The 19,896-nt window shown below is 39.8% G+C and overlaps 1 protein-coding gene across 2 annotated transcripts in view; it reads right to left on the reverse strand.

Annotated features, from left to right (window-relative positions):
• Positions 1 to 184: 184 nt before the first annotated feature.
• The window catches only part of LOC103467536 (prickle-like protein 2), a 52,387-nt gene continuing 32,675 nt past the window's right edge, over positions 185 to 19,896 (reverse strand). The window contains exons 1-9 of one of the 2 annotated variants that reach the window (XM_081609085.1): positions 14,809 to 17,193; positions 14,519 to 14,703; positions 8,046 to 8,159; positions 7,801 to 7,938; positions 7,438 to 7,641; positions 4,907 to 5,093; positions 4,244 to 4,398; positions 3,349 to 4,150; positions 185 to 2,285 (exon numbers count right to left, since the gene is read on the reverse strand). In XM_081609085.1, coding sequence (XP_081465211.1) covers positions 1,333 to 2,285; positions 3,349 to 4,150; positions 4,244 to 4,398; positions 4,907 to 5,093; positions 7,438 to 7,641; positions 7,801 to 7,938; positions 8,046 to 8,159; positions 14,519 to 14,650 — 2,685 coding nt within the window. In that variant the 5' untranslated portion in view covers positions 14,651 to 14,703; positions 14,809 to 17,193 and the 3' untranslated portion in view covers positions 185 to 1,332. Of the gene's footprint in view, positions 2,286 to 3,348; positions 4,151 to 4,243; positions 4,399 to 4,906; positions 5,094 to 7,437; positions 7,642 to 7,800; positions 7,939 to 8,045; positions 8,160 to 14,518; positions 14,704 to 14,808; positions 17,194 to 19,896 lie in introns of those variants that run through there. The other variant, XM_008413991.3, reaches the window with a different exon arrangement.

Raw genomic sequence — 19,896 nt, forward strand, 5'->3', positions numbered from 1 at the left:
GCTGGTAGACCTATAGTACTGTGTTTGGAACAATCATAGACATTGCGGTTGCTTTCACTTGCTTTGATATTTCATGTCAAAATATCTGTTTCCATACAGAGTGTTGATGATTTTTGTCACTCCATCACACCGAAGCACAAACAGAAAACCTTGCTTTGAGCAAAACAGTACAGTACAACTCGCGTTAGAGTTTCCTGGTTAAAGTACACTTTATTTTCGGTATGAGACAACAACAACAAAATTCACATGCAAGCCTCCCCATTTCTATGATGTTATACAAATAATGATTCTTTTGTTACAAAATATATAAATATTTAAGACAATATATACAAGACATTTACAGTACTTCATCTATTATTAAAGTGTATTACTATATATACATTTAGCAGGTATTTTTTGTAATATCATTATACTTATTGTTTGCATTAGTATTATTATTGTTAATATCATTATTATTCATATTACTATTTAATTATGCTTAACCATCTGTAAGTAAAACAAAGCATGTTGCAGAAAAGAAAACAGGACCATACCGGACGTTACTGTGCCTGAATGGGCAAGGAGCAGAGGCTGCCCGGCGCTCTGTCCTTGGTAAAGCATGGAGAGCTGGCTATGTAGTGCACAAGTTTCAATAGACTTATTTATTTATATTTTTTTTTTGTACAAGCTGATAACAGGGCTAGGAAGCCAACACTATATTCCAGCAGCATTTTGATTCCACAGAGGTAAACAATGACGTAGCTTGGAATCTAGCACATAGCTTTCACTATCCCAGCACAATTTCTTGTCGGTCCGTGTAGAAGAAGTCGGCTGCTCAGGGCTCGGTTCTCTGAGCTTGCAGAGCACTGCAGCTTTACTTTCCGTTTCAGACTAAAGAAATTGTTCAGATTCTCTGTAACATGAATACACTCACAGACAGACACGCACGTACACCATGTTATATACCTTGACCACGGCATATTAAGCAGTCCAATTCATTAGTGCTTCCTGGTGCCATCGTTGAGTTGGTCTCAGTCACTGTAAACATTCTTGTTGTGTAAGCCAGCTGAGCTTCCTCTTATGATTAGATCATTCTGTGTAGGTGTACACAACCATAACCCAGTGTAGAGTTGTGTAAGCTCGCAAGCCCAAAGAAATTGGCTTTTTTATCCCTCAAACCCTGCCAAACACAGAAACACACACACACACACACACCCTGAACACACTCTCAGCTGTCTTACTCTCACCTTCCCACTCATTCTGTTCCTCCTCTCAAGCACTTTCTTCTGTCTTCTTACCTTTCTAATTCCCTTCGCTCTTCTTCCCTTCCCTTCTCATTTCCTTGCTCTACATCTAGGAAATTATACAGTTTTTGCTCTTCCTCCTCTGTCGGCTGTGGAGCTGGCCATGAATCGGTCCGTGCAGAGGCCCGTGATGGGCCCCTATCCCAGACGGGCTGTAGCGGTGGCGCAGCTCATCGTTGTTGATGTAGCACAGCTGCACAGGCCGAGGGATTGGATCGCTCAGGTAATACCCCTCATCAGCCTCAGATTCAGAAGAAGAGGAGCAGCTGGAGCACCAGGGGTCAGCAGCTTCCATGTAGCCATCATTCCAGCACGGCCCACCCAGTCCCACTGGTTGCCAGCCAGCATTTTGCAGAGTAAGGTCAGAAGTGGTGCGCGGGCAAGGCCGGTGGGGCATCTGCCTGTGCCCGCCTGAGTCCACGCCATACAACTCCCGAGCAGCTTGACCGGAGGGGAAGCGGTCGTAATCCTCTTGTACGCGGCGATAGGGAAGCTCCACCATTTGACTCGGTCGGTCTGCCACTAGGTGCAAGGCATTGTCAGAGCGCGAGCGGCGGGACCGTTTGTGATGGCGACCACTGCGGTGGTGACCATTACCGTTAGTCCCACGGTGGTGTTTGTGGGGTCTCGGTTGTGGCTGCTGTTGCTGTGAAACAGACTCCTGGGCGTTTATGCGGCGGCGTGGCATCCTGTCACTCATGGGAGCCATCCGCAGGTTCCCACTGCTGCCCATCAACCCAACACGACCTTTGCCATCAAAGCCGATGTCTTGCGGGCCATCCCAGTACTGAAGTGGGTACCCGACTCTCAGGGGAGTGTACATGTTGTTGTTGTAAGGGCGAGAAGAGGACAGCGACTCTGTACTGTGGAATTGGACCGAGGAGCTGAGGGTACCCATGTTGCTCTTCTCCGACACATTTACGCCTGAGTCCTTACTCAGGTCAGGCATGGAGAACCTGGACAGATGCTCCTGGCGCTTGGTGGCCCCATCCAGAGAGTTACCTGTTAGGACAGGACATCAAGCATCATATTTTCCAGTCACAATATGAAGATACATTTCAATACCAAAGAGCAATATCAAAAAGTTAATTTACTTTAGCACAAAAGTGAAATTCATATATTGTGTCATCACATACAGAGTGATAAAGGTCAAGTATTTATTTCTGCCATTTTGATCAGACTATATTTTTTTTAGTTGCTTATAAAATTATTATATTACATAAGACCAATGAAAATGTTTTTTCTATTACAAAAAATTTCAGGCAACTTAAAAGTATGTCCTTGTCCTTTACATGATATATTTTCAGTACTTGGTTGAGGCTCCTATTGAATCGATGTGTCGGTGCAGCATGGCACGGAGGCCTGTAATTCTGCTGAGGTGTTAAGGAAACAAAGGTTGCTTAAACAACAACCTTTCCCTAGTCTACATTATCTGGATTCTGTGGCTCCCCACTGGAACTACTGACTCTGACCAAATACAATGCTAAATTTACTTTAATCTTCAAATAGGACTTTGGACCACTGAGGGACAGTCCAGTCCTTTTTCTCCAAACCTCCGTAAGCTGTTTCTGACAAATGACAATGGCTTAAAACAAAGGAATGTAGATGACTCCAGACACAGTCCATGCCTTGTGAATCTCATCCAAACTCTTCAATAGGATTTATTTTGCAATCCTGCCAAAGCTGCAGTTATCTTATCAGCATTATCTCCCACCACTTGTTTTTCTTTCACAAAAGTTTCCATTATTTTTGCTTTAATGTAGAGCACTGCATTTACAAGCTTCTCCTTTACCAGTTTTTACTTACCCTTATTATAGATGGATAATGATAAATAAATTTTTAATATTTTTATCTAATATTAACATTTTCAGAGAAACTCAATTCTAGGTAATTATTAGTTTTGAGCAATAAACACGTGAAATGTGCTTTTCTGTCTGTGCAACAAAACTATGTGATAAGAGTTCACTTTTTAATTCAGTTAATTAAATTGCATTTTCAGCGATGTTCTATTGAACTGTGATGCTGTGATCTACATAGGTCTAAGCCACGTTGTGCGATTCATTACCTGCAGTATTGGACATAGTAAGTGAGTCCATGGATCCACGAGGCGTCTGTTCTAGTGGAGTGAGGGGCTCGTTGAAGCTCATGGCGGTGATGTGGTTTCTCCTTGTCAGCGGGGGTCTGCCATCTCTCTGGAATCCATGAAGACTGGTACTCCTCTTGTCAGAGAAACCCTGATTCTGGCTGGACATCTCATTGAAGCTCATCTGGGTACGGAGCTTGTTGGGTCTGAACTCATCCTGGCTGTGATGGATCCAGTTCTCATTGAAGGAGTGGCCCCTCAGGGCAGCCATAGGGGTCCTCTTGGCATTGCCCTGCTCCTTCCCCCAAGAATCAGGCCTCTTGCCTGGGTTGGCAGGACTCTGGGCAGGTGGATGGGCATTTGTGTTGGGATTGTATCCCTGCCTGGCATTACACTGACCCAGCAGGTGTATGGACGCAGGGGTTGGGGAGGGATCCCTTTTAGGGCCCTCGTATGAAGCTGGGATGTAGGGTTCGTCCCTGCTCATCCACACTTGGTTAAGGCTTGGGGCTCGGCTCGGAGTGCGGCTTGGTGTACGGTTAGGTGTCCTGCTCGGAGTCTGACTGGATGAAAGGCTTAGTCGGTCCATAGGAACAGAAAGGGGATCAATTTCAGCAGACAGGCGGTCGGGCATGGGTGGAGGAGCTGACTGGCGGGGCTCTGTGCTCCGGCGATCCTGCTCAGCATTCCTGCGCTCCTTCTTGCCGATCTTGGTGCTGTGGCGGGATTCTCGAGAGCGAGCGCTTTGGAAAGCAGAATCAGAGGAGTCTGACTCCTCTGGATCCTGATGCATGGAAAGAAACCAGATTTGTTTGATTATAAAAATGCTTAAAGGAATGTGTTTAATGAAATTGTAGCTGCTTTCAGTTTTTCTTACCTGCCCAGCACTGCAGGACCGTGAGCAGAAGATCTGCCCCTGCTTTGGGAGGAATGGACGGCCCAGCAGGGAACGCTTACAGCGAGCGCAGCAGAAACATTCCTCAGTGGCATGCCAGTGCTGCCCATCATATGTCATCTGGCCTTGGTCAATTCCTTTAATCACAAAGGGGAAAAAAATCCTTTCGACCACATTCCAGAAATAAGCAGAACTACAATGTTGGTGAATGAGTATACCCAACGATTCCAATTTAACCAGCAGATTAACCTCTTCTTTCTTATTTTTATTTCCTGGAGTCAAACATTTGTGATTCTGTGCCCTTACATGATTGCTTGATTTCTAAGATAGCACGAATAAATTTCACAAGCGCTGCTCTCAGACTGGAGGAAGTAATCATCCTTCACAGCTCCCATCTGGTTACAGTTTGGGGGCACTCTCTGAAACCCACTCCTTCACTGTTATCCGGGGATGATAATAACCATCCACATCTCACCGCACTGGATCCGCCTCTCTGCAGCTGTGACCCATGAGGCTCGGAGCTGATACCAGCCACACATACATTCATTATGAGGCTGTTTGAGCTGCTGTATTGCAGTGTGGAATGTAAAACATGTACGTGTGTTTTGCCAACTGTACGTGTGTGTTGTTGCAGGTGCGCTGTACCTATGTGTTCTCCACAGGCGTCGCAGTACTCTGCATAAAGAGACTCGAAGCAGTTGCAGCAGTGTGGCCGTCCATCCTTCATGATGTAGCGCTGGCCCCCGAGGGTGGTCTCGCATTCGTAGCAGCAGAAGTGCTTCATGTGCCAGTGCCTTCCCTCTGCCTCAGTGCATTCATCGGCAAAGATTAGCTGTGTGGTTCAGATATTACAATAGTCAGCAAACACATGTGGTAAGAACACACACACACACACAAAAAAAACTTGGTCAGAACAGATGCTAATATTTCCTAAAATCCCATTGAGAGCGAGGCCCATGTTTGGGGTAATCTAGGATTTAACCAACAGGCTGTTGTTTTTGTTCGGTACTTTTTCTGCGAAGCCACTTCTAAGTATTCGTTTTACTCTTTGCCACACTAATATGTTTCGGACCATCAAACAAACAAAAGTAACTTGTGGAAATAGAAAACACGGGATTAGGTTTTAGGCTAACAAGTCACACATTTCCGTGTTCCATGTTTAAATGATGGTAGGCAGAAGTACACTTGTCTAGGCTGCAAAAAGCTGAATTATGATAAATATTTTCTTTATGTATTTTCCAGGTACATAGTTTCATTTTTATAGCTAATCTGGAGGAGCTGAGTGGGGAAAGCACAAGGGATGGATGCTCTGTGAGGAGGAAACGTGGCTGTAAACTGCAGCTTCAAGTGTGCAGTCTCCGCCTATTTGTGGAAATAGGTTGTGCACATCAACAACTTATCCAGAAAGTCACTAAGAACCCAAAACATCGAAAGCACTGCAGACTTTACTTTGCTCATTTAAGAGTCAACGTTCACCAATAAACAATTAGAAAAAAACTGGGTAAATTTGCATTCTTGGGAGATTTCCAAGGAGATATATATAAAAAAAAACAACTCAGCTGAACAAAAAGGAGATGAGGGCCTGTCTCACCTTTGTGAAATAAATGTCTTATGCTTTCTTTATTTGATATAAAAATTTGTGTGATTATCTGAAACATTTGATTGTAAAAAAACACGTGAGGGACAAGTACGTTTTACAACAGGTTGTACGTTGTACAATACTTTCTTGTCGTATCCTACATTTGTTTCTGCATTTTTCCTTTCTGAGGGCTTAAGAAAAGCAACTCATACACACTTGAACACTTCTGATGTAAGAAGAATAAGTTGCGACGATCAGATGTATTTTAACAGGATTTCTTTTTTTTGATGAAGAAAATGACATACCATCTGTGGGTGGGACTGTTAAAAAACAGGGATCCTGTCTGTTCTGAAAAATGATGATGACTAATATCATTCAATCAGAGTGAAAAGAGAATTAACAAGGTCAAGAAGTTTAAAGAGCTGAGAAGCATAAAGGCCTGTTGTGTGTTGTGTCTTGTGCTCACGGCAATCAAATCAATGACCAGATGGTCTACTCTCTGAAGACTGAGAATGCCCATCTGCTCATGTATATATGTATAAGAAAAATAGCAGGCAAAACCATATACATCAACCGCACTTGTATTACTCTTCATTTAAAATGCTCAGATTTGATATATTACCTTGCAAAGGTATTCACACCCTTTGAATTTCTGAGTATTTTATTGACCAGTGGCTCCCAACCCTGGGTTTTAAACCCTCCAATTCTACATGTTGTAGATGTGTCTCTTTTCCAGCTTCTGCAGAGGAGGTCATGGCTGCATGACCTTCTCTGCATGGCATTTAATGTTGCTAAAGCCTGTTAATCACCCATTCAATTCAGTCAGGTGTGTAGCCTCAGTGTGAGGGGGATTGAGGACCAGGGTCGGGAACAACTGGTGTAGACCAACACAAGGTAGCACAAATGATGATTTATCATTTCCTTTTATGTACAAAAGAAAAATTTATGGTATGCATCTCTACATTTTGCCTACTGGTTGATTTTATTTAGGTACTCCTAAATAAAATCAACCAAATAAAAATTATATTTTTATTATAAATAGTTCACATTACTGTAATTAATAAGTATGATAAACTCAGCTGTTCTTTATAGGCTTCAGATTGTTAGAGAACTTAAGTAAATAACACCAAAAAGACCAAAGAGCACTTTAGATAGTTGTAAAATTCTATATGAGATCAGGAGGGAGCGGAAGTACTTGAAAAGAACCCACTAATGCACAGGGTACAACATGCAAAATCCACTCAGAAAGACCCCATGCCAGGATTTAACCAGAGTCCTTCTTGCTGCATCGCAACACCACTCAACTGTAGCCTGCTTTCTGTCCTACAGATTTTCTTTTAAACGACATATTTGAAAACAAATCTTTGCTATGAAAACAACAAAAGCTGCCCTCTTAATAGATCATCTGGGTCACAATATGTTCAGGTAATTAACACAAGAGGACTTGACCAGACTTTGGCGAGGGGAAACTACATGCCTGGCATATTTAACAGAGCAACAGAGCCATCTTTTCTCTGTAAACTGGTTCAAAACCTTTCAGATTCTGTGTTGTTCAGGCTTTCCAATCCCAAAGGGCTTCAGGCCCAGTCAGGCGCACCTCATCACAGGCACAGCAGCGGGGTTTCAGCCTCTCAGAGTGGTGTCGGCCGCAGTAGATCTTCCCATCCTGAAGGAAGTAGATGAGATCCACCAGCAGCTCCTCACATGTACAGCAGACGAAGCAACCAGGGTGCCAACATTTTCCATGTCCCGCCCTAGCAGCAAAAACTACAATTTCCCCTCCGTTTATCTGACCTCCGCACTGATGGCGAGGAAGAGGATGAAGAGAGTGGAACAAGTAGATAAAAGGGGGAGATGGTAAGAGAAGGAAAAGAGAAATCAGGAAGTTGTCTCAAAAATATATATGCAGGTAAAAAAAAATTCAATAAAAGTCAAAATGAAGAGGAGTTCCCCTGTTTACCTTCTCACAGACCATCCCGGTCACGGTGAGGGGGAATGGACGGACATTCCCTCTGCCTAAGTTGTCTTTTTTCCGCTGGTTGCTGAAGATCTTAAGCTCTCGTTTCTCTTCCTCGTCCAGTGCGTTGCAGTAACGTACCTGAGACATCACAGCTCATCATCATCATGCAACATAAAAACTACAAATACCAGACATCTTCAACGTTCAAACATTAATGTCATTTCATGGCTGAAAGTGTATGTCACCTCATTGTCATGTGGGGGCAACTGGTGAAGCAGCTGCTTGATGCGGTATTTCTCTCCTGGGCTGTTTATGTATGGCACTTTCTCCTCTGGTAAAGAATTATAATACTGGTGCACCTAAAACAGAAAAAGTAAAAACATTTAAATTCCCAATTTAGTCTTGTCTGAAAGACAAGATTAATAACTATTATTTTTAACCATCTTGTAAGATGTCTGACCACTGAAACAAAGCACATGTTTATATTTGCTACATTATCCTTGGACCCCCAATAAAGTTAGACTCAAAGTTATCCTCCTTTCCTCTGTACTTGATTATCCATCACAGCATAAGTTATATATTAGCCAGGAGGCTCATGGATAACAGAGGAGAAGAACTGAGCTGCAGGTCAGAGACAGAACTGTAACTGAAGGACACTCCATAGTGGCCAATTTACATACATTTCTAATACAGTGTAAATTTTAAGTATTTCAAATCATAATAGGTATAGCAGAAAGAGCCTTAATGACAACTAATCTTAGCATATAATGGTATGCAAAAGGATTTGGAACTTTTTTCTATTTTCCCACATTAATAGCATGAACTTCAATGTATTTTAATGGAATTTTATCTGGCAGACTAACACAGCGGTACGCTATTTTGAAGGGGAAGAATGAATTGTCTCAACGTTAAGACAGTTTTAGAAACATAGTTTAGGCAATATTGTCAAGTTATAATAATTTTCTTCAACAGAAACAGGGAAGCTGGTCAGACTTGATGGGAAGATGGGTGGAGAGAAACATTCTGTGGTCAACCTAGTCGAGCTACTTAGAAGAAAATAAGAAAATATAAAACAAATAACAGTTTCTATATGCTTTTACAATGTATTTTCTAAATGTTAAACACAAATAAATTGTGTTTATGGAAAATGAAATCCTTTTCCTCCTACTTCACAATTATCCACCACTTATCAATGGTCTATCATACAAACCCTCTAGAAAGGACATTAAAGTTCAAGGGCACTGAATATGATGTGTTCGGTTCCATTGCTTTGAATTGAATGCAAAGCAGTTTACATGTTCTGCTTCATTTCATTAATTCATGCAACAAACTCATTTACATTACTCTGAAATTACATTTAAATGAATTTAGTATGCCCTTCATGCCAACAGGACCCGTTTATGTTTCTCCCTCAATGACTGTTATCCTTGGAGGTCAGCGTCTCGAGTTAAAAGTGTTTGGACAATGAGCTCTGTGCTCCTGCAGCTGCAGACTCAACCTAGAACAGAATGAGCTTCTTTAAACTTTTAACAGCTAATATTCACGTTGCTTAAAGCAAATCTCAGCGTACCCATACCCTCAGCATATCCGCTGCAGTTTGAATTCATCATGCAGCAGCACTCAGTGTCCTTGTCCTGAACCTCCCCTTGTATTTGCATGTTAGTTGGTGAAATAAAGAAAACGCTGATTGGTACTCAAGAGGTAAACACTTTTGGGATGGAAAGCAATCTTGTCGCTTGTCTGATTTTAGGCCAACCGGCCTCCGAATCAAAATTGTTTGTGCTCAGTCAAGTTTTTCAGATTAAGTTTACATAATCACTGGGGAGGAAAATTACTGTAAAAAGAAGGTGCCTTTCCCCTGCAAGGAGCAAAAGGTACTATACTATACTATACTATACTATACTATACTATACTATACTATACTATACTATACTATACTATACTATACTATACTATACTGTGCCATGCCACACTATACTATGCTATGCCATAATACACTATGCTATAGTATACCATACTATACTACGCTATACCACACCCTATCACACTACACTATACTACACCATACTATACTGTGCTATACTATTCTATGCTATGCTATACTATACTATGTTATACCATACTATTCTGTGCTGTTCTGTGCTATGCTATGCTATACTGTACCGTACCATTCTATACTGTACCACACTACACCACACCACACTATGCTGTACTGTACCACACTGTTCTATACTGTGTCATACTATACTATGCTATGCTGTACTGTACTATACTCTGGTATGCTGTAGTGAGCTATACTATATCATGCCATGCAATGTTATGTTATACTATGCCATGCTGTACTGTGCTACCCCATACTATACTATGCTATGCTATACTATACTATGCTGTACTGCGACATGCTATGCTTTACTGTGCCATACTATACTATAGTGTGTGATGCTATACTATGCTATACTGTGCTATGCTATGCTATGCTATACTGTACTATACGGTACCATGCAATAATGAAAAAGTAAGGTTTAAGAAGTAATGATTTCTTTTGCTCCTGCATAACCTCCATTCTCATGCTGGAGAACAAGTGATACACATACATAACTAAATTAAATCTTTTTTTTGTGCATCATTTAGTGATTAGTTTCATAAATAATTTATCATCGTAAAAATGCCTCATGTATTTTCCTTAGCAAAATCAATTCTAAATTAGCTTAATTTATTCTCCTAGCAGTGCGTGATTGATCTTCCTAATTTAATGTTTACACATAATGCTATAGTAATAATGAATAGTGTTCATTTCAGTTCTGATCTGTTTGCTTGTGACACTCAGAAACTATTTTGAGTGCACTAATACATGAATCAGGAAAAATTAATTATTTTTGTGTTAGAACAAACTTTCAGAGGATTTGCTTTTTTTTTCTCTGGATTCATCTTCTAATCTTAGCTGAATGATTTGAAAATGAATCAAATCATCTTCAAGTCCTGAAAATGATTTGTAGATGTTTTTTGAGGCAAAAACATGAAATATAAAATGCCTTGTAGTGGACATCTCAGGTTGACCTTTTACCTGCACTAACTGCTTTCTCCAAGTCATTTAAGGCTGACTTTAAAAGTTTTTTTGGTTTTTTTTTTTTATATTATCTTAAAACTTAAAAGGTTTAGAAATACTGTATCGGTTTCAATATAAAATATAAAAATGTAAAATCTGAGAATACAGACTCAATATTGAGATATTTTTTGACTTTTGTTTTAGAATAAAATAATGTTGTTTAGCACAACATAGTTCTCCAATTTATTGACTTTGCACCAAGATGTTGCGCTTACGTTACCCCAACTTGACTCCTGATTGGCTAATCAGCTCTTCCTGATGTCTACTCATCCAAAAGCAAGTGTGTTCTGACTCCGTCAGAGAAAAAATAATCCACCAATGAGCCTTTGTTTGGATTTCATGCTGCACAGTGTGTGACTACTTTGGTGCAAAGCTGTTAAAGAAACCATTTCCCCTCCACCCACCTCAGACGTGTGTGCCACGTCACTCAGTACTTTTATTTAGGAGCAATCCTGAAGCTAAAATGAGGAAGCACTAAGACATCCAATGACCTGGATAAGAACTAATCTGTGAGTCACAAACTGAATCAACAGCTGTCCTGAGAGCAAATCCGGTCTGTTCTTTGACTGAAAAACCAATGCTGGTGATGGAAGACCCAAACACAAGCAGGATGAAGGCAAAATCATGTTCAAAAAAACGTTCTTAAAATGAAAGGGTGAAGCTTACACACAGTGGAAATATAAGGGATCAAGAACATAGCAGGGAGGACAAAAGGATGTATAGCAAACCAAACTAAGAAGTACTTAAACTGTGGCAGTGGTTTCTGGACGAGAATCAGAAAGAAATGAATAAAAGACTGCAGCGATGGATCACAGGAGCATAGATCTTGAGGAACTTGAACTGAAAGTATCTATAGTAGAATAGTAAGTCAAAAAAATTTTTTTATGCCCTCCGTTTAATGAAATCACTAGTTAACAGATTTTAGTCTAGTTATAATAAATTTTATAATAAAATTGCTTGCTGATGAGAAACACCAGCTTCCTGCAACTCTAATAGGCTGATGGATGGATGGATGGATGGATGGATGGATGGATGGATGGATGGATGGATGGATGGATGGATGGATGGATGGATGGATGGATGGATGGATGGATGGATGGATTGGTGGATGGATGGATGGATGGATGGATGGATGGATGGATGGATGGATGGATGGATGGATGGATGGATGGATGGATGGATGGATGGATGGATTGGTGGATGGATGGATGGATGGATGGATGGATTCTTTACTACTTCCTGTATATTTTTTTTCATAACTTTTGTTGAATGATTCTTAATTTAAATAAATAAATCTTAAGCCTGAAAACTACACAAAACTGTTCTATAAAAATAAAACAACCCCTGATTCTTCTTTAAATATTTGATAAATATCACTTAATGCAAAGGTCAAGAAACAATCTTAAGATGGATTGATTTTAGAGAATGCGAATTTGATAGATTTTTGATGGACTGTGAGACAACATAGATTGCTTTATGAACCTTAATAAACCTAAGTCATCTCACGCAAGCTATTGTGTCTTTTAGTAATCAAATTATTATTAACCTAAAAGTTATGCTTGAGCAAAAGTCCAAAGTTGGGAAACAAAACCTTTTAGAAAGACAATCGGAACACAGCTGAATCCTAATGATAGATTCAGTGTAGACAAATTTGGGGATTTTGATTCCTGACAGCTCAATGAGCCTTAGCACATGATTATTTCCTTTTTTAATGGCATTGTATGGAGAGACACCAGAAGTGACAGGCTTAAAAATCATTACATTCAAGTGCATTAAAAGAGAAACAGGCAGCTTCAATTGCCTCCACCTCCTGCTGGATGACAGAGGCTGCAGCCTCTTTCAGCATCCTGTCAAGATGGCTGACTAGAGAAAATCACTGTTATCAGGCTTCCTGTCATCTGTTAACAGAGCCCTAGGTGGCCTGTTGTATTAGTGTCTTTCTCTTACGGAACAAAGACAACATGGTTTGTAGCTGAAACTGTTGAAGAAATGTATGCATGTTGATGTCACACAAAGCAAAAACTACAGACAAACTAAAGAGAAAAATAAAAACAAACTAAAGATGTAGAGATAGTTTCTACTAATTCAATTACCTTGGTCAGTCATGGCATTAAAAGGCTGTTAAGATGCAAATAGATACAAACAGGGAGCTGTAGAGTCTGCAAGCTCAGATAAACCAAATTGAATTTCCAATAAGATTCAAACCAACATTCACTGACTCCAATTACTTTAATTTCACTAAAATAAAGGACAGACTGAGCGCCGGCTAGCAAAAGTATAATTAAAATTTACCCACTAATGAAACATCACTATTACTTGTTTCATTCCTACAGCCGTGTTGAGACAATACAATTGATCAGAGCTGGAAAAAGTTGATTGGATCTCACATAATCAGGAGATAATGGATGGATGGATGGATGGATGGATGGATGGATGGATGGATGGATGGATGGATGGATGGATGGATGGATGGATGGATGATGGATGGATGGATGGATGGATGGATGGATGGATGGATGGATGGATGGATGGATGGATGGATGGATGGATGGATGGATGGATGGATGGATGGATGGATGGATGGATGGATGGATGGATGGATGGATGGATGGATGGACAGGCTGATAAAAATCCTCAAAGCAGTACAGCTTTACATTGAACTGTGGCTTCAATTCACTTTGTGCCCCTCAACCTAGAATTATTATTCTTAATAATTACTTACTTGTGATTTCTTATTCTTATTAAGTAACTTTTTAAAATGATGTTGAAGGGAGCTTGTGGAGTACATATTTTATTGCCAGATTTTCTTTTACTGAGCATATGACAATATAGTTATTTCTATGTTTAGCTATTTCTCCCTTGGCCACAGAGTGTGTTCTTTGACAATCTGGAACATCTTGAGGAAGTGATTTTTCCAACAATGGAACTTTGCGGGCACTTATTGCAGATCGCTTGGCTTCTCACAGAGTTGCCTATATTACAGAGCTCGCAATGGACCTTTTTTGACCATTACACAGTTTTTGCCATTTCAGGCTATCCTTTGATCCATTGTAGTGCTTTTCCATTTTCCTCCACCTCTTTCTGGTTTTGGTTTCCATTATAAAACATTGTAGATCATTTTCACTGAGCTGCCTATCATTACCCCCCTCTTCAATATTTTTTTTAATCAAAGTTCAATGTTCTTAACAATGTGTGAAATAGCCCATTTTATCCACTTTTTTCCCTTCAGACTATCACTTTGTCTGGCAATAAATTTTCCTACATATAAATTTGGTTTTTAACTTGTTAGCTGAAAAATGTCCCTTCAAGTATTTTTCAATAAAATGTCTGCTATTTCAGTCCCAGTGATTGAACCGGATGTCATCCTGCCCCTTTCTCTTCACACAAGGTGAAATAAAACAATCAGGATGTGTTTTTTTCTCTTTTGGTCGAACAATCCTGTCTACAGCTTCAGATTGTGAGGAAAGTGTTGCAAATTAGATAAACCAGATGAATAAATAATTTCCATTGCTTTGGCTTAATTAATATGGTCTGCGTGGTCAGAATGAAAAACAGCAGCAACTAATGAAGCACCAAGCGTAAAATGAAGCTTGAATATCACGGAGCTCATACCTGCTCAGGGTTGAGGCCTGGGGGAACCCAGGCGTACTCTTCCAGAGCACAACCGGAGTCATCGTCGGAGGTGGAGTTCCTCTGGAAGTCATACATCAGCTTGGTGATGGTCTTTTCCATCTCCAGAGACATGGCTGTCACAACATGCTCTTCCACACTCAACCGTTTAGTGGACACAGGTATTCCTGTGGAGGCAATAGACAGGAGCGTGTCACTCAAAAATTACAAAATAAATGCACCAGTGTGAGAAATGAGGTGGAAGACCTAAGACGTTTCTGCACTCCTCTCACCGTCGATGCTATGGTGACAGATATCGTCATGACTGGTCTTATTTGTGCCTCATTGTTTCGTCTATTCTCCCGTCTGCGATCACGTAACTCCTTCACCTTCTAATCTCAGAACATAAATTACTCCTGAAGGAGGATCAGGAAGAGAGGACACCAGCTCACAAAGACTCCAACAGCTCCTTGGGAAACCCTTTTCATCATGTTAAACTGGCATTTTACTGTATTAAAAAGAAAAAAAATCATTTACATGAGCTGTTTTAAAGTGATGGCTCTAAAATGTTTTCTTTCAGAAAAAGGCTCCTAACTTGACTTCTCTCGTCTTTTGTGACTGACTTTATCTCTTCTGCTAGTATCTGTGGTGGTAGGGACATAATTGTGAAATGTAAAGTTGAAAATGTCCTAAATTTATTAGGAAATAACTTAATTTAGTTTAGGCATATTTATTCTAATGTTTCCTTTTGTTTGGTTTTTCATCAAAAGTATTTACACCCCTTTAGCTTTTTCCTGTAATGTAACAATTACATACGTTTACGACTTATTTAAGGGTTTTATGCTACAAACAAAAGCAAAAGTCATAACTATGAAATGAAAGGTTTTCAAAAGGTTTGACAATTCAAAAGCTGGAAAGATGTATTTGTATTCTGACCCCTGGTTGTTTATAGTATATTTCTACCAACATTGCATACAAAAAACTGAGAGGTTATTTGATTCATCTTTGCAGTTCTGAACAGTAATTTATAAGTCTTGCCATATATTGTTGTATTTAGCTCTGAACTCTGAGTTATTTCGAACAAATAAATATGCTGCGATCTAAACCGTCATGTAGTGCTGGTTGTTTATTTAGAGTCTTTCTCCTGCTTGAAGGTGAACCTTTATCCCAGTCTCATGTCTTGTTTAACATCTATTAGTTTTTCTTCTATTATTATGCTGCGTCTAGCTCCTTCTATCTATCTATCCATCAACTCTGACCGGTTCTCCTGTCTGTGCTGAAGCATCAGCACAATATTATGTTTCCCCTCCATGTTTCAGGGATGAAAATGTGTGTTCAGGATGAGTTGCTGGGTTAATTTTCTAAAATAAGTAGGGTCTTCCATGTAAGACAAATAAAGGTTCTGGCAATTTGCGGACAGAACTTTTTTCAACAGTGGTATTTTTCCTTGTCACTCTTATACAAACACCAGATTTGGGGACTGTAATGCTGTGATAATTGATTTTTTTGTTTTTAAGTAAACAAAAGGCTTAAGATGTTGCAGACTGTGGTAAAAATACACTTCTATGCGGAAGAGGATCAAATGAAAAAAGCCTTGTCATTCACCATGCCATTTCTGCCTCCCTCACTAAATGTGCACAATCTGTGATTCCGTGGCAACATGAGACATTCTGATTGTGTTATAGCCTGTAAGTCGGCTTCAATTGGTGCCGTAATTAACCTGCAGACATAATATATTCAGTGCGAATGAATATATGGATATCATCAGGAAAAGAATCATTTGAAAGGCTGCAGATTTCTTTTTCTCAGCTGAAACAGATTAGGTGTTCACCATGTGTTACCATAGTGATGGCTCAAGATCCAAAGAAATACACCTTTTCAGCTCAAAGCCATTTTGGTTGAAAATATTACCTTAAAAATACTTCTTTCTGCACCCTTGAGATCAGAATCACAATGGCAGGTCCCAGATATAAACACATGCAGTCAGAAAGAGCAGGATTCAATCTAGATTCTTATTTGGAAATATATTTTAAGCTCTCCAACACAGATAAGGAGTAACATTTCCCTGGTTTCCATTGAGTTCCCACAAAAAAGGCTCATATCACCCCAAAATATAACCCTAAAACTTGGAGCACAATCTAATTTATCTTTAGATGATCAGTTTGCTTTTCTCCTCCTCCTTCTTTCTGTCTGAGAGGAGAACAGATGCACACATTACTGACTTATGAATAATTAACAGGAATAGGCATCGCCTCCACCACCAAAGTATGAAAACGACATGCAACTCATTTTCCAGGCAGCAGGAATATTTAGAGAACCAAGATCGAACACGAGATTGAGTCGTGTTTACATCTTGTTGGTTGTTAATTTAATAGCCGCTGAGTGGATAGGTATTAGAAGATCATTGGAATGAAAACGTAGCATCATCAGAATTATATATGACTTAACATTTGAAAGAGATCGTTTGACTTCAGGTTGTTGAATGTCATCGGAGAGCGCGATCAGGGATGTCAGTGCAGAAAACCCAGCAGCAGACGAGGCCTTTGTTATGTCTGCAGGTCACGTATCGAGGTCTTTGCAGTTCACTGACTGAAACAACAGCAGATGATGGCAGGTGAGAAACTGTGAACAGGGCCCGACATCCGCGAATCAAAAGGATTTCTCTCAAAACTAGCAGACAGCTCCTCTCTGTTATAGTTTCAGGCAATAACACTATTTCCTAAAGATTAGAAATCGGAGTGGGGGCTTGTAGGAGGGGCGGGGGGGGAGCGGCTTAAGCTGTGGCCAAGAAACAGAAGACATCTGAACAGACTGAGCCAGTGAGTCAGCCTCTATCCCAGCAGATCTAGATTTTCGTTATTTCTCTAAGATGAGGGTTGCTGATTTCTTTGTGAAGACAGATCGCAGGGGAGTAACCTTGAGCGTCTAGCCTGGCCTGAGGCTCTTTGTCATTAGTCCACAGAGACTGAGTGAGTGTTTCAGTCAGTTCAAACATGACTTACTGTGATGGCATGGAATGAGATCAGGGGTACAATACTGGAAAGCCTGAAATCAAGTACTAACTACACTCTGGCACTGACAATATCAGGGTGAAAATTGCATTTGTTTTGCATTATGGTGTGCTTCTGAGGCCAACTGATTCTCAACCCCTTTTCTCTTTATCTTTATCACAAGCTCATCTAGTTATACAAGAGGAATAAAGGTAACTTGCTACTATAACAGTCTTTCACCTATTTATCTGAGCTCTTAGAAATGATATTTATCTACATGTATTGTATCCTTTATCACTACCAGAAAAAAAGAACTATCCTTGGAAAAATAATAAACTCTAATTAACAAAAACTGATAGTACGAATGGGATTGTTAAATTGGAAGTTCAAACAAATTTTCCTTTATAACTTCTTGCTTCCTGTTAAGAAAAGGTTGTGTCTTTCCACTATCTCCATGTGCTTTCTAGGAAAGAAGATTACTGCAAAGTTAATTATCTCATTCAGTCTGCTGTGCTTATTTGATTATTACAATTTCAAGAAAATTACATTTAAATATAAGTTTGACCGCACTGAAAAAGGACTGAATTAAATTAAATATAACAGAATTTAGATCTGTCTCAGTTGTATTGGTTACATCTGATTATATGCTTGTTGAAATGGAAGAATTAATGGATGGGTAGATTGATAAATCTCAGCTAATAAATACCCACAACATTGCATAACTACAAACAATTGTCAATGGAGAAATGGTTGGTTATGGACAACACGATCATGGAGAAAATGTTGACGTTCAACAGACGTTCAAAAACTGGTTGTTGATGGAATAAACATCTCCAAACCTATTAATGGAATGTTATATGAAAGGAAAAAAAAAAGTGGTAGGAAATATGTTGCTTCGAAGGAATTGTGAAGCAAGGTTTAGTCAGTATTTTGGGTGAGATTTAAATTTTTGTTTACAGAGGAACTCAGCTCGGTTGTGAAGCTACAGTTAAGATCTCACAATTGTGCTTTGAACTTCAGAAATGATCTTCTCACTCTAACACACACTGCCCAAGCCAACAAAAGTCTGGAATAATAAAAAGATGAGTTAAACTTTGTGACACCAGCTATGTGTGCCGCCAGCAAAACACTTTAATGCTTCCATTAATCTGGATTTAATGAAACTCTAAACAAAATTCAAGTGTAGAGAGGTTAATGGATTGAAATGAATGCAATGTTCATCCTGTTTCTCTGTTGCATAGCCATAGCAAATTCACAGAGAAGGCTGTGGCATGTTCTCTGCAAACACTTTGTGGAGATGACAGCATCACTGTTTGCACCAGTGCTCAGATTAATGGTCCCCTTGCACTCCGCCTATTAAGATGTACTGTAAGTCTCCGCTGTGCATTGTTAAACAGAGACAGCTTCCGTGCCCGGCAGCTCCAAAGCAACGTGTCATCCTCACACTCAAACTTTTGACTGAACAGTCACATTGTACAGAAGGCCGCTGATGAGTGTGACTTTTTGACGTAATACACACTCGCAAGCACAACCGGTTTGTCACAAACACACTCCTCTGTTCTTACCCAGCAACTCACGCAGGGGGAGGCAAGTTGTGAAGTTCTGCTTCCTGGAGGGGGCTAAATTTGAGAGATTTTCTTTTTGACAGATGGATTATAACACTGAGGGGAAAAGAACAATATTGCACTTGTAAAGGTTTATTTATGGTGTTGCTCATGGAGTTGGAGTGAGATGTTGTTTGGTTTCCTGTTTGCTTTACTTCAGTGAATGAAAGTAACTACAGTTTTATATTTCAGAGGAAAAACAAGGTTTATACAGAAACTGACAAAGCTGGAAAGCATCCAGTGATTTCATGACTTATCAGTACAGTTTTACATTAGCTCACACAAGTTAATAAAATCACTTTATGGGATCTAATGAAATGAAAAGCTTTAGGCTTTAGGGTTTTGTGTTCAATTGAGTAACCTTTTGCAGGATTCTGTTACTTTTCTTGGACTTTTTCCCTTTGTTGCTTCTACAGCAGGAACTAAAAGCAAATCAGATAACTAGGGTTGAAAGTTACCCCAGAGGCTGCCCCACTATAGGAGTATTTTCTATGAGGATTATGAACCAAGGGTGAAGTTCTGTGATGGAAGGGTGTTGATTTTTTTTTTCTTGTTGAATATTCCTAATATTTTGATTCATCCACCCCTGTGTATAAACTCCTCAATACCCCCCTCACTCTATATGTTTAAATCCAGCCACTCATGTTCAAAATCAGTAATTTTCAGTGTTTTCTTTCACTCAAAAAAAAAAAATAAAATAAAATAATTTACCCATACTAGAAACTTTAATTAAATGAACTGTGTGAACTTTGGTTTTCTGATTTCAGAATCTGTAAAATGGGAGATA

The sequence above is a fragment of the Poecilia reticulata genome, chromosome 7 (genome assembly GCF_904066995.2).
Source record: "Poecilia reticulata chromosome 7, P_reticulata-male-v2, whole genome shotgun sequence".
NCBI classification, from domain to species: Eukaryota; Metazoa; Chordata; class Actinopteri; order Cyprinodontiformes; family Poeciliidae; genus Poecilia; species Poecilia reticulata.